This window comes from Amphiprion ocellaris, chromosome 17, assembly GCF_022539595.1.
Source record: "Amphiprion ocellaris isolate individual 3 ecotype Okinawa chromosome 17, ASM2253959v1, whole genome shotgun sequence".
NCBI lineage: Eukaryota > Metazoa > Chordata > Actinopteri > Pomacentridae > Amphiprion > Amphiprion ocellaris.
Window position 1 is genome coordinate 20453454 of NC_072782.1, and position 12724 is coordinate 20466177.

At 40.4% G+C, this 12724-nt stretch overlaps 1 protein-coding gene across 5 annotated transcripts in view; it reads left to right on the forward strand.

Moving 5' to 3' along the window:
- The window catches only part of LOC111575953 (huntingtin-interacting protein 1-related protein-like), a 67582-nt gene extending 54858 nt beyond the window's left edge, over positions 1–12724 (forward strand). For all 5 annotated transcript variants that reach the window (XM_055019230.1, XM_055019234.1, XM_055019232.1 and 2 more), the window contains 17 exons: positions 1505–1699; positions 5225–5335; positions 5422–5616; positions 5695–5842; positions 6783–6869; positions 6964–7071; positions 7154–7290; positions 7597–7707; positions 7997–8055; positions 8157–8187; positions 8268–8330; positions 9141–9241; positions 9350–9455; positions 10542–10665; positions 11215–11276; positions 11729–12340; positions 12439–12724. In XM_055019230.1, the coding sequence (XP_054875205.1) occupies positions 1505–1699; positions 5225–5335; positions 5422–5616; positions 5695–5842; positions 6783–6869; positions 6964–7071; positions 7154–7290; positions 7597–7707; positions 7997–8055; positions 8157–8187; positions 8268–8330; positions 9141–9241; positions 9350–9455; positions 10542–10665; positions 11215–11276; positions 11729–12340; positions 12439–12474 (2286 nt within the window). In that variant the 3' untranslated portion in view covers positions 12475–12724. The remainder of the gene's footprint in view (positions 1–1504; positions 1700–5224; positions 5336–5421; positions 5617–5694; positions 5843–6782; positions 6870–6963; positions 7072–7153; positions 7291–7596; positions 7708–7996; positions 8056–8156; positions 8188–8267; positions 8331–9140; positions 9242–9349; positions 9456–10541; positions 10666–11214; positions 11277–11728; positions 12341–12438) is intronic.

The window sequence follows — 12724 nt, forward strand, 5'->3', positions numbered from 1 at the left end:
GGTCAGACATTACGTACAATCAGAAATTAAAAGAGACCAAAATCTCCCAATTGAGCATGAAATTTATCAAATTCTCAGAAGCCCTCCTGACTCCAAGCATCTTATTTCAAAAATTATATGCCTGTTCGATGACTGTATTTCTGTCCGCACTGAGAAGACAAGGGATACTTGGAAAGAAGAATTGGGTATTGAAATATCTGAATCTATGTGGACCAAATGCCTGTCTAAAATAAATTCTTGCTCTGTAAACAGCAGACATAGATTAATCCAGTTTAAAATTGTCCACCGTCTACATTACTCTAAATCCAGATTACACAAGATCTATCCCTCAGTCTCCCCGGTGTGTGACAGGTGCAATGTGTCAGAAAGTACTTTATCTCATGCTTTTTGGTCCTGTCCCTCGTTAGCAGGTTTCTGGTGTAAGATATTTGATTTTTATTCTAAAGCATATAAAACACCCATTAAGCCTGACGCAGGACTTGCTGTTCTAGGCTGCACACAAACTACAAAAACTATTCCCGCTACAATGCAGCAGCCATTAGAACTGGGTCTGATTGTTGCAAAGAAGTTAATCCTAAAGGAATGGAAGTCTCCTGTGGCGCCTTCATTCCGCCTGTGGGTCACTGACATGTTGTCTGTAATACAAATGGAAAGACTTCGTCATGACTCAAATGACTCAAAGAACACCTTTACAAACTACTGGAAACCATTTGTGGATCATTTGTCGTCTCTGTAAATATATGTTTTTGTTAATGTCCATCTGGTTTCGTCTGAGCCTTGTTTTGTTCGTTTTGTTTTGTTGCTTTTTTCTTTTTTGTTCTGTGTTTTTTGTTAAAAAAATGAAAATAAAATATTAAAAAAAAAAAAAAAAAAAGAACCCAGAAACTCACTGACCTTTTATACACACACACTGATTACAAGCAAATAGATCACAGGTGAGGATAGTTACCTTTAGTAGCCATTCAAACCCGTTTGTGTCAACTTGTGTGCCTGTTATCAGGCCAAACCTCCAGGGTATGTAAACTTTTGATCAGGGCCATTTGGGTACTTTCTATTGTCATTATAATTTAAAAAGAATAAACACAGTTGTTTGATAATAAAAAAAACTATAGCACAACACTAATCATGAGTGAAAGAAAGGTTGTTGTGTTATCATTCATATTCTCTGAAAAATGGCCAAGAAACCATAAATTCTGCCAGGGTATGTAAACTTATGAGCACAGCTGTATGTAACAGGACACAGTATATCTGCTTTTGGATTTTCAACAAACTCTCTGGCACCACCATTAGGTCAAAATTTGTGTCACTTATTGGACTTCACATTCCTGCAGTCTGTACAGTTTTAATCAGCCACATTTATTATTTAGAGATGATTAGGCTATTATGATGTAACTTCTACTTCTAGCATCTTGATGCCTGATACCAAAGGACCAAACATATATTAAGCAGTGGTGGTTGTTGTATTTTGTCTCATCAGTGTGTGCTTCAATTTAATTTTGTTCAGGAGGGATCTCAGGTGAGCAGCAGCTTGGCGGCTCTGCATGCGGAGCGAGACGTGCTGCTGCGCTCTGCAAGAGAAAAGGACATGGAGCTGTCCTCTCTGAGACAACAGACCCAACAGCAACAGAGCTCCCTGCACCTGGAGAGAGACCGACTGAATCAAGAGCTGGAGGCTCTGAGAGCTCAGCTGCAGCAGCAGGTACGAACTGATGACTGTGGAAACATGCACCGTCATGACACACACATCATCAGGTCAACATGCAACTTGGCGATGCTGTGGCTGGCATAAGGGAGAATCACTAAATTTCCAAGATCAGAGGAGCTAACCCTATGCTAATTCATTCCTCCTTTGGTTCCTGTTGCTATTCTTGTCAAGCTGTTGCATCCTCCATTCAATACGTGGGGTTTCAACTTTATCAGAGAGCAACTACAATGGAAATAATGTCAAATTTATTGAATAATAACTCAAACATCAGAGAAAAGTAGACAGAAAGGATGAATCGGGCTTGCCACATCCTCACAATTGACGTGCAGTATAAACATACAGGAGCAACAATGTTTGTACACTGCAGTCCAAGTCAACATTTAGTTTCATTTAAGGTTACATTTTGTTACTCCGCCAAGGAACGGGCGGAGTTATGTGACGACCGGCGTACGTTTGTCTGTGAATCTGTCTGTCTGTGTGAAACATTATTGAAAAATGGAGCAACAGATTTGGATGAAATTTCCAGAGAAGGTCAGAAATGACACAAGGACCAAGTGATTAGATTTTGGCAGTGATTTTGGCAGACTATAAGCCGCATCGGTTTATAGTCTGGATCTACAGCTTTGTTCAAGATTTCCCATTGGGAGATACACTATATTGCCAAAAGTATTCGCTTACCTATCCAAATAATCAGAATCAGGTGTTCCAATCACTTCCATGGCCACAGGTGTATAAAATCAAGCACTTAGGCATGCAGACTGCTTTTACAAACATTTGTGAAAGAATGGGTTGCTCTCAGGAGCTCAGTGAATTCCAGCGTGGAACTGTGATAGGATGCCACCTGTGCAACAAATCCAGTCGTGACATTTCCTCACTCCTAAATATTCCACAGTCAACTGTCAGCTGTATTATCAGAAAGTGGAAGTGTGTGGGAATGACAGCAACTCAGCCATGAAGTGGTAGGCCACGTAAACTGACGGAGCGGGGTCAGCTGATGCTGAGGCGCATAGTGCCAAGAGGTCGCCAACTTTCTGCAGAGTCAATCGCTACAGACCTTCAAACTTCATGCGGTCTTCAGATTAGCTCAAGAACAGTGCTTCAGCAGAGAGCTTCATGGAATGGGTTTCCATGGCCGAGCAGCTGCATCCAAGCCATACATCACCAAGTGCCATGCAAAGCGTGGGATGCAGTGGTGTAAAGCACGCCGCCACTGGACTCTAGAGCAGTGGAGACGCGTTCTCTAGAGTGACGAATCGCACTTCTCCATCTGGCAATCTGATGGACGAGTCTGGGTTTGGCGGTTGCCAGGAGAACCATACTTGTCGGACTGCATTGTGCCAAGTGTAAAGTTTGATGGAGGGGGGATTATGGTGTGGGGTTGTTTTTCAGGAGCTGGGCTTGGCCCCTTAGTTCCAGTGAAAGGAACTCGGAATGCTTCAGCATACCAAGACATTTTGGACAATTCCATGCTCCCAACTTTGTGGGAACAGTTTGGAGCTGGCCCTTCCTCTTCCAACATGACTGTGCACCAGTGCACAAAGCAAGGTCCATAAAGACATGGATGACAGAGTCTGGTGTGGATGAACTTGACTGGCCTGCAGAGTCCTGACCTCAACCCGATAGAACACCTTTGGGATGAATTAGAGCGGAGACTGAGAGCCAGGCCTTCTCATCCAACATCAGCGTGTGACCTCACAAATGCGCTTCTGGAAGAATGGTCAAAAATTCCCATAAACACACTCCTAAACCTTGTGGACAGCCTTCCCAGGAGAGTTGAAGCTGTTATAGCTGCAAAGGGTGGACCGACGTCATATTGAACCCTATGGATTAGGAATGGGATGTCACTTACGTTCATATGCGAGTCAAGGCAGGTGAGCGAATACTTTTGGCAATATAGCGTATAGCAGCCGGCACGGCGTCGCTGTAACCACGATGTGAACACTGTGTCAGTTATCCGCTGACGATCACATGACTGCGATCCTACTACAAATTGACTGTGATTTATCAGTTGGAAATCATACAAGGAAGAAATGATTAAACTGTGGGGTGTTTCTGAGTCCCATCAATTCCTGCCGCCCGCTACATATTTAGGTCACGCAATGTAGCAAACCCCAGCCAGACACGTTAAATTCAGCCGTCAGCCTTACTTTGAACACAAATTCACCTTTCTGTCTTTCACTCATTTCTTCACCGTAAGAGCTTGTCCCCATTGCAGCTAGGTGCTTCTAAGTTTAGACACATCCTTTGCTAGACAGAAACGGCGTGTAATCATTGTCTTTCATCTTTATTTGAATTTTCTGACTTTTCGGCAGCGTCTTCGTCATGTCAAGAAACCGCTTCTTAAAGAATCACTTCCTGTGCTGCTGGAATGGTGACAAAATAAAAGCCCGCAACATTATAAATACATCTTCAAAATAAAAGCATCGAAGGAACGGTTATTTTAACAGTGGCAAAACAAAGGTTTACCAAAAATGATGAACTGATCAACAGACTTTTATAAGAGTAATTTACACGCAATTTGGTATTCATACATAACATGCACATGCATAACACATGCTTGTGGTCAGCGCAAGGTCATTTCTTATTGAAAGATTTCATCCGTTGGAAATGATACATCAACTAAACAGCCTTGGCGGAGTACTGCGTTCTCTGAGTGCTTTTCTAGTTGTGACTGTATAGCTTTGAATATTCATATCTTTTAGCCCTTGTTTGTAAGACTAAATAATACTGCTTTTTGATTCATTTACAGTGTGCCAGCATTTTTCTCCCACATTGTGGATTTGATCCATCCAGACCCTTTATTTTGAGAGTTTTAAAACACACCAAAATGCAATGCAATACATACGTATAATACGTAGGTCAGGACCAGTTCAAAGTTGTGAACCCTGTTCCTGCTGTCACCAAAGATAGTATATTAATCCTGGAAGGCTGTTGATGAAGCACTTTTCTCCCTAAGGAGGTAACACTATAGATTGTCCAAACCATTACAGTTTGATCAGATGAGAGCATACTGACTGCCAAACTGATCTGGGGACTGAAGCTTTAGTACTAATAAATTATTGAACTTTAAATGTCCAGGCATCAGGGTAGATCTGTGAACTTAGTGTCTGTTCAAAAAAGTGTCTGAGATTTGCGCCTGTGGGTCGAGTAATTCACCGTGTTAATTTTGCATTCCCGTAATGCTGTGTGTGCACAAAAATCAATGCAGCAGAACCAGAGATACTGTCTTTTGTTTTATTCCACATATTCTTCTTTGTCAAAAACATAGCACCTACACCATCCACAATGTCAGTCATTCGCTGACAGTCGTTAAAGTGTGCCTGATTATCAGACTTCACACAAAACACTATACAACTTTTTTCACCATGCAGAAGACCTGCAAAAGGATTATGATGGATAAAGTCAGTGGAGGTCCCATTTAAACTGAGTTTAGGTTAACATTATGATGGAGGATTTGCTGCACAGACACCTCCGTTTTAGTTGGCTGGTCCTTTTATGTTTGCTCAATGTTTTCTATAGCTGGCCATCAATGCAGAGCAGAAGCTGGAGATTGACAGGTTGAGACGAGAGCTGGACTCGACACGTGCAGAACTGACCCATGCGAACAGCGCCCTGCAAAACAAAGAAATGGTAGGAAGACTTCTGGAAACTTTTCTACAAGTTGCACTTGAGATAAGCACCAGTAGTCATGCAGTCATGCATGCTTTGCTCCCCAGAGTGGCACCCAGCTGAGCAGCACACTGGCAGGGCTGCAGGCAGAGAGGGAGGTGCTGCTGCGCTCAGCGAGGGAGCAGGAGGCCGAGCTCAACTCCCTAAGACAGCAAGCTAAGCTTCAGCAGACTTCCCTGGAGCAGGAGAGGCAGAGGAGCAGCATGGAGCTGGGCAGCCTACATGCCCAGCTACAGCAGCAGGTGCTCTACTGTGCTCACAACTGCATAGTAAAGCTTTATTTCAATTAGTTACTGATGAGTCTGTGTATTTTAAATCAGGCCTGTCGTGAAGGAGAGCTGGCCCAGAAGCTGCAGGAGGAGCAGTTCTGTCTGCTGCAATGTGCAGTGGTGGAGGCTGAAGGCATCATACTGGATGCTGTGGCCAAACTAGATGACCCCATACATGTCCGCTGCATCAGCTCACCTGGTAACCACACTTTTATTCCCTCCTCAAAGAAGAAATTATATTATATTATACTGCTGTTAAACAGTCCTGGCAAGGCGCCTTTATTTTAACCCCAAAATTCAAAACTACTCATGGAAGAATCTGTACAACATCAATGTTTCATACATATAGAATAAACTGTACAACATTATTACTGTCCAAATTTAGAGAAATCCATGCAATATCTGAAAAGCTCAGGTTGGTTGAATTGGTTGAACTGCAGGCTGTGTATACACAAAGCAGAGGAGACAAGAATGGAAACAAACTGAAAATCTCAGTAATAAAGTGGTATGTACAGCCACCACTTTTCCAGTATTGGTAACTCAATGGCTCAGGTGGTAGAGCAGGTTGTCCACTGATCACAAGGTTGGCAGTTGGATCCCCACGTGCCTAAGTCTCCTGGACACTGATAGATACTGAATCCCAAGTTGCTACCTATGGCAGGCACCTTGCATGGAAGCTCTGTCATCATTGGTGTGTGAATGTGAAACACAATGTAAAGTTATAATTTTTTGTAAAATAAATAATCAACCATTTTTTTTAATGTCTTTAAAAAAAAAACTTTGCTGTACTGCACTATAATTTTTTGAGTCCTTTTATTGTCTAGCCATGGTTGTGCTGTTTTCATAGAGGTGTAGGAAAAATGTGACAGGAGCAAAGAAAACACCCAGAAAGTGTTTGGAGTTGAGAGGGCAAATTGATGGTCTTGTAGGTGTAAACAATAATCAGCTCCTGCACTTTTTTTTTTAAGCACTTACGTGTGTTAAATATACATTTCAAACTACAAGACTGCATGTAAATGGGAAATGGTAAGCAATGTAAAGCTTACAGTAAAACTTTGATATCCTCATTTTACTGTCTTTAATTCATGATTTTGCATTTTCATACTACTTCTCTCACTAGTTCTCCTTCTGGTTTTCAGATTATTTAGTGAATCGAGCCGAAATAACTCTGAGTTCCATTGACAAAATGCAGCAGAACCACTTGGTCTACCTGGGAAACAGGAATGGTAGGTTAGGAATAATTTGTTTGTGTTTAGCTTAGACCTTTACAGAGTGTGTTTACCTCAGATGATGAGTGTATCCATCCACCCTGCTCTGCAGATGCCAGTGGTTTGTTGAGAACGGTCACACAGTTTTCCCACCTTGCTGCTGACACCATTGTGAATGGAGCAGCAACATCGCACTCAGCTCCCACAGACCAGGCCGACCGTAAGAGACTCACTCTGTTACTGTTATTGAAAATGCTAAACAAATTACACAGAAGCACTTCAGTCTCATTTGTCTCATGTAGGTTTGACTGACAGCTGTCGGGATTGTGCGAATCACTGCCTTCAGTTCTTGAAGGATCTGAAGCTTCAGGCCAGTTTACAGAGAGCAGACCCATCTGCAATACGCTACACTGTTCAACGTCTCCTTACACTGGGACAAGTAGGATAGAATTTATTTTTTAAATTTATTTTCGAGATAAATTTTTTGGCCTGTTATTAGCTGTAGAGAGACAGAAAATGGGGGAAAGAGCAAAGGTTCTGGGCGGGAATTAAACCTGAACGACTGTGGTAAGGACTCAGCTTTGTTACATAGTGTGCTTTTGAAGCTCCTTGGACTCCATATTTATTACAGTAACAAAATTAAAAAAAGAGTCTACAGCCAAGCTTGCTGCTCTGTAAATCATTACCTGTCTGTATTCCTTGCTGTAGCTCTGATGTGTGCTTTAACTGTATGATTCTTGCTTAGGATTTGCGTCCAAAAGGACAAGATGTGCTGAAAGAAGAGCTGGGGAGCATGGTGGACAAGGAGATGATTGCTACATCCACTGCCATCGAAGAGGCTGTGCTCCGAATGGACGTAGGGACAAACACATCAGTATTTTTTCAATTAATAAACAAAGATTGCATACAGGAAACAATGAGCATAAAAAAACATATAAATGAACTCGATAAACAACCCTGCCACCCTCAACACAGACAACACCAGAGTAATTAATTAGTTACTCCATGTTGCTAAATAAATATATATATACATTCACTCAGTCTTTGCAGTTTCCGTATTGGCAGTGAATCTCTTTGCAGATGACTTCAGTCAACAAATGTACAGATGGTGATGTGTAACATCTGTTTCCATTTTTATTTCACAGGAGATCCTGAATCAGGCAAAGAGAGACACCACTGGAGTTAAGCTGGAGGCCAACCAGAGGTAAGATGAATACCGTATATCAACCTAAAACTTTTTATTCTGTCTTGTTTTTGCTTCTGTATCTTACCTGCAATCTGCATGATTTTTCTGTTTCAATACAGTATCCTGGGCTCCTGCTCAGACCTCATGAAGGTAACAAGTCTGTCTATAAATGATTTTCTGTAAACTCAAGGTAACATTTGTTTCATTTAGCTCTGCTCTCTCCTCTTCAGGCTGTTCATATGCTTGTTACAGCTGCTACTGATTTACAGAAAGACATTGTGGAAGAAGGCAGGGTGAGTTTGAATAACTGTCACCTAAAGTTTAGATTAAAGGAGAAACTCAGACTCTCTCCCATGTCTGTATTTAAGTTTTTTTTTTTTATTTACACTAGTTCTTCACGTTCTTTGCTGACTGAGTGTGAAAAATAAATTGGAACTCCAACTCAAATTGCAAAAACAACCTAATTTTAAGGTTTCTGTTATATTTTATACATACACATTTTCTCTTGTACTGTACAAATTATGATAGGATAAAGTTGATTTAATAAGACACAGACCAAGAAATCCTTTAAGTATTTTTCACTATTTGCTAATCATTTTACAAAGAAGACAAATTGAAAAGCTGTTAAATTTTGAAATGTTTTCTAATTTTGTCTGAAAAACCTGGAAGAGTGGGCTGGATTGACTCATTTCTGCACTATCCAGGAAATGAAGTCAAAGTCAGCGACTAATGAATTTTATTTTGAATAATGAAGGTCTGAGAATTTGATTATATAATGATTTTTACGACCAAATATATTATTATCTGGGTCACATTAAATAAATGGCCACTTGTATTACTAGCAGTCATTGTTAAATGCAGCTGAAAAACATAGGCAAATTGCTGTTTAAATTCCATTACATTTGAGTCTGCTGTAAATAATTTTAGGTCTTATTATTTGCTGCTTTTGTTATTCATTGTTTAATGTATGCCAATTAAAAGATATTCTCTTAAAAAGTCCTAAATTTAATTGGTTACCACTGCAGAAGCCCTGTGTAACAATAAGCAGAAACCCCAGTTAAACTGCTGCATGTAGTAATAGTTTGTATTTGTTCTTCCTGCAGGGGGCAGCGTCCATCACAGAATTTTATGCCAAAAACTCTCGTTGGACTGAAGGACTGATCTCCGCCTCCAAAGCTGTGGGTTGGGGGGCCACGCAGCTGCTGTACGTATCAAAAACCATCAATACAAAGCACATATATTATTAGTTACATAACATACCCAGAACTTCAAGCTGTACAATAATATTTCATGCTCACCTCTTTGCTGTCAGAGACTCTGCTGACCGGGTTGTGGGTGAAAAGGGAACATATGAGGAGCTCATCGCCTGCTCACATGAAATCGCTGCCAGCACTGCCCAGCTAGTAGCTGCCTCAAAGGTACAGACCTAAGTTAAAACATTGTCCCAGTGAAGTACTTCAAAGGCGCCCAGTGGAGCGTTAGTTGAATCTTTGTACAACGAGCACACTCAAAAGAACATAATGTACATTTAGGCAGCTATGGAAAGTAACTCAAGCACTACTGAGTATGGTTTTGTTTACATGCAACCAAATGAGCAAAGCAGTGTCTTATTGGGGTTCTTCACATTTCAAGTGTATGAGTTGTTCAATCTAACAGACATTACCCTCTTCACTGTATGAGGTAGTCTTAAATATATTAAACTAGCGCAATATTATTTAAAATCACCAAAGATTAGCAAAAAGACAAAAATACATACATATAGTTTTGTTGCTGATTTTATTATTTGACAAGTTTAGGAGCAGCTGGTCCTACCTGACTGTATATGCAATATCAGTATTTTGAATATCTGTATTTTGTAATCATGGAAGGATCTGTGCAATAGCAGTGTTTATATCTCATACAATAACTGTGTAATATTGTTATTTCACACAGAGGAATCTTTGCAATATCTACATGTAGAAGAATCTGTACAACAATAACAGTACTTATGTATGTTTTTTGCTTGTGTTTATTTTCTGACTGACTTTTTACTGCAGAAATACTGCAAATTTTCCTGCTGTGGGATCAGTAAACAATTATATTATCTTATTAAGTACTTAAAACTAACTCCATTTAAACCAGCCTGGTTCATCCAAGTTACAACTATAAATAATCTTAAAGTGCTGGGAGATGTAACCAACTTTTTACTCTAACTCATTGAGGCTGTTTATTTTTCAGGAATTAGTATCAATGAAAAGTGTGCAGAAAGGACTCATCACATTTACATTCACCTGTACTGTGTTGTGATAGAGACAAACATATTAAATAAAAGAAAATAAAAATAAATTTGTATGCACGGCAGTAAAGTCCTTTTTATGATTCAGTGACCTTACAGACTTCAGTGAGTCTTGTAGAATATTTGCAGTGAAGCACTGAATACAAAAATATAACAAGGAATGTGTATTTATAGTTTAATTTGACCACGACACCTCACTAAATATTTCTACGTTCTGCTGTAATTTCAGGTGAAGGCCGACCGCAACAACAAGAAGCTGTACACACTGCAGCAGGCCTCACGACACGTGAACGACATGACTGCTGTGGTCGTCACCTCCACCAAACATGGCCAGCAGCAGATCTCTGACCACGGTGAGAGGAGGAGCTGATGGAGTGTGCAAGCAGATAGGAGATGTTTTAAAATTCTGCATTATAACATTGAAAAAAGCTGTGAACACAATATTGACTTTATTATTAGTGCTTAAATGCATTATGGTGGACATGCTGAGACACAGATGTCTATTTACACATTCAGTAAATATGGACAAAATTTTTATTTAGAGTTGTGTTATTGTTCAACTCCTTCATTCTGTCTCTTTAAACTCTTGCTTTTGGTTTCCACCAAGCTGTAGAAGTAAATACTCACCTCTGTTCAGTGGCGAGTGTACAGTATGTTTTATTTAAGAACGTTTTGCCGTTGCTGGAAAATAAAGGCCTCTAATGTCACCAAAACAGTGACATTAGAGGCCATAAAATCAAAACGATGAGCTAATCAAAATGCTAAAAAGCTTTGTAGAGCTGAAAGTAACCACAATAAATAAAACTAAATGGGACCTCCTCCATATTACAGATAGTCATTTAATATGAAAATATTGATGATTGCAGCTTCAACGCTCACATTTAATATTTTTGTTTTTACAGGTGTAATGGACTTTTCTGGCATGTCTCTGATCAAGCTGAAAAAAGAGGAAATGGAGGCTCAGGTGAGACCTATGTGTCCCAAAACAGAGCTTTTTTTTGTCTGTTTATTCCAAGTAGGCGAATGGTACCAAAATACTTTTGGCAGGAGTACAGGGAATGATTGAAAATAGTTTTTTATGAACTGATAAAGGGTTGACTTAAACAGCTAAAAGTAGCTTAATGATAAATTATTGAATGAATAGCATAAATGGTGAGTAATGCAGAAATGGTGGGAAAAGATTTCCAAAAGAAGATGAATTTTTGAAACGTCAAACTGTACGACTCAAAATAATAGCAATACACGCGGAATCTTGATCAAACCAGCACTGACAATTCTGTGGCACAACAAATTTATGGAACACTAAACAGTTGTTATATAATTAAAAGTGTAAAATAAATTTAGTATTTGTAAAAGCGTGAGTCAGAAATGCTTGGGAGACACTGATGGAGATCTTCTGCTCTCTGAATCTCTCAGGTGAAGGTGCTGCAACTGGAGAGTCAGTTGGAACAGGAGAGAGTCCGTCTGGGCGAGCTGAGGAAGAGGCACTACGATCTTGGTACCTCTGGGACCATGGCAGATGGAGGAGACAGAGATGACAGCTTCCCGCCGCCGCCGCCACCTACTCTACTCGACTCTACCCCAGTACTTCAGTCCTTTTCTCAGGCACAGCCGTACATCAACACTCAGACTTTCGCGTCATCCAATCCGTTTGCACCGACTCAGACACAGTCCTTGTCGCTGCCTCAGTCTTACGCACCGACACACACCAATTCCCAGGCCTATACACCCTCTCAAACCTTCACACCTTCACAAACCTACACACCTTCACAATCCTACACACCCTCCCAGCCCTACATTCCCACTCAGCCTTTCACACCATCTCAGCCATACACCCCAAACCCAACTCAAAGTTACTTCACCCCTCAGTCTTATTCACCATCACAGTCCTCATCACTCACATCCAGTGTCACACAGCCTAAACCTTCGCAGCCCCAGGTGGCCCAGCAGAACAACACCGAGTCCACCAAACCAACCTCAAGGAGACCGAATATCTTTACCAAATCTGGAAACCTGCTGAAGAATGTGGTAAGTACTGAGCCTCACCGGCTGAACTTCATTATTCATTTCACATGCCTTTTAATTGAGTAGACTGTGTATACATGAGTGTTTTCTTTCCATTACAGTTCAAACGAGGTGAAACTGGAACAGGGGAGTCTTGAAGCTGACTGAAGAGGAGCAATCTGATTTATTGATTTTACTTATGCAGTGGAAAAATAAGTGTCCTTTATGATGTTGAAAACACTGATTTCTATCTCTGGCTTTGTAATAGGAATGTAAAAGCAGTAATTGTTTGTGCTTTATAGGAATTACATTTGCAAATGAAATGCCGAGAATTTTTTTGGTCATCATACTGACGCCTGTATTGTGTAAGTGATATATAAAAAATAAACAGTCTGAATTTTTGTGGTA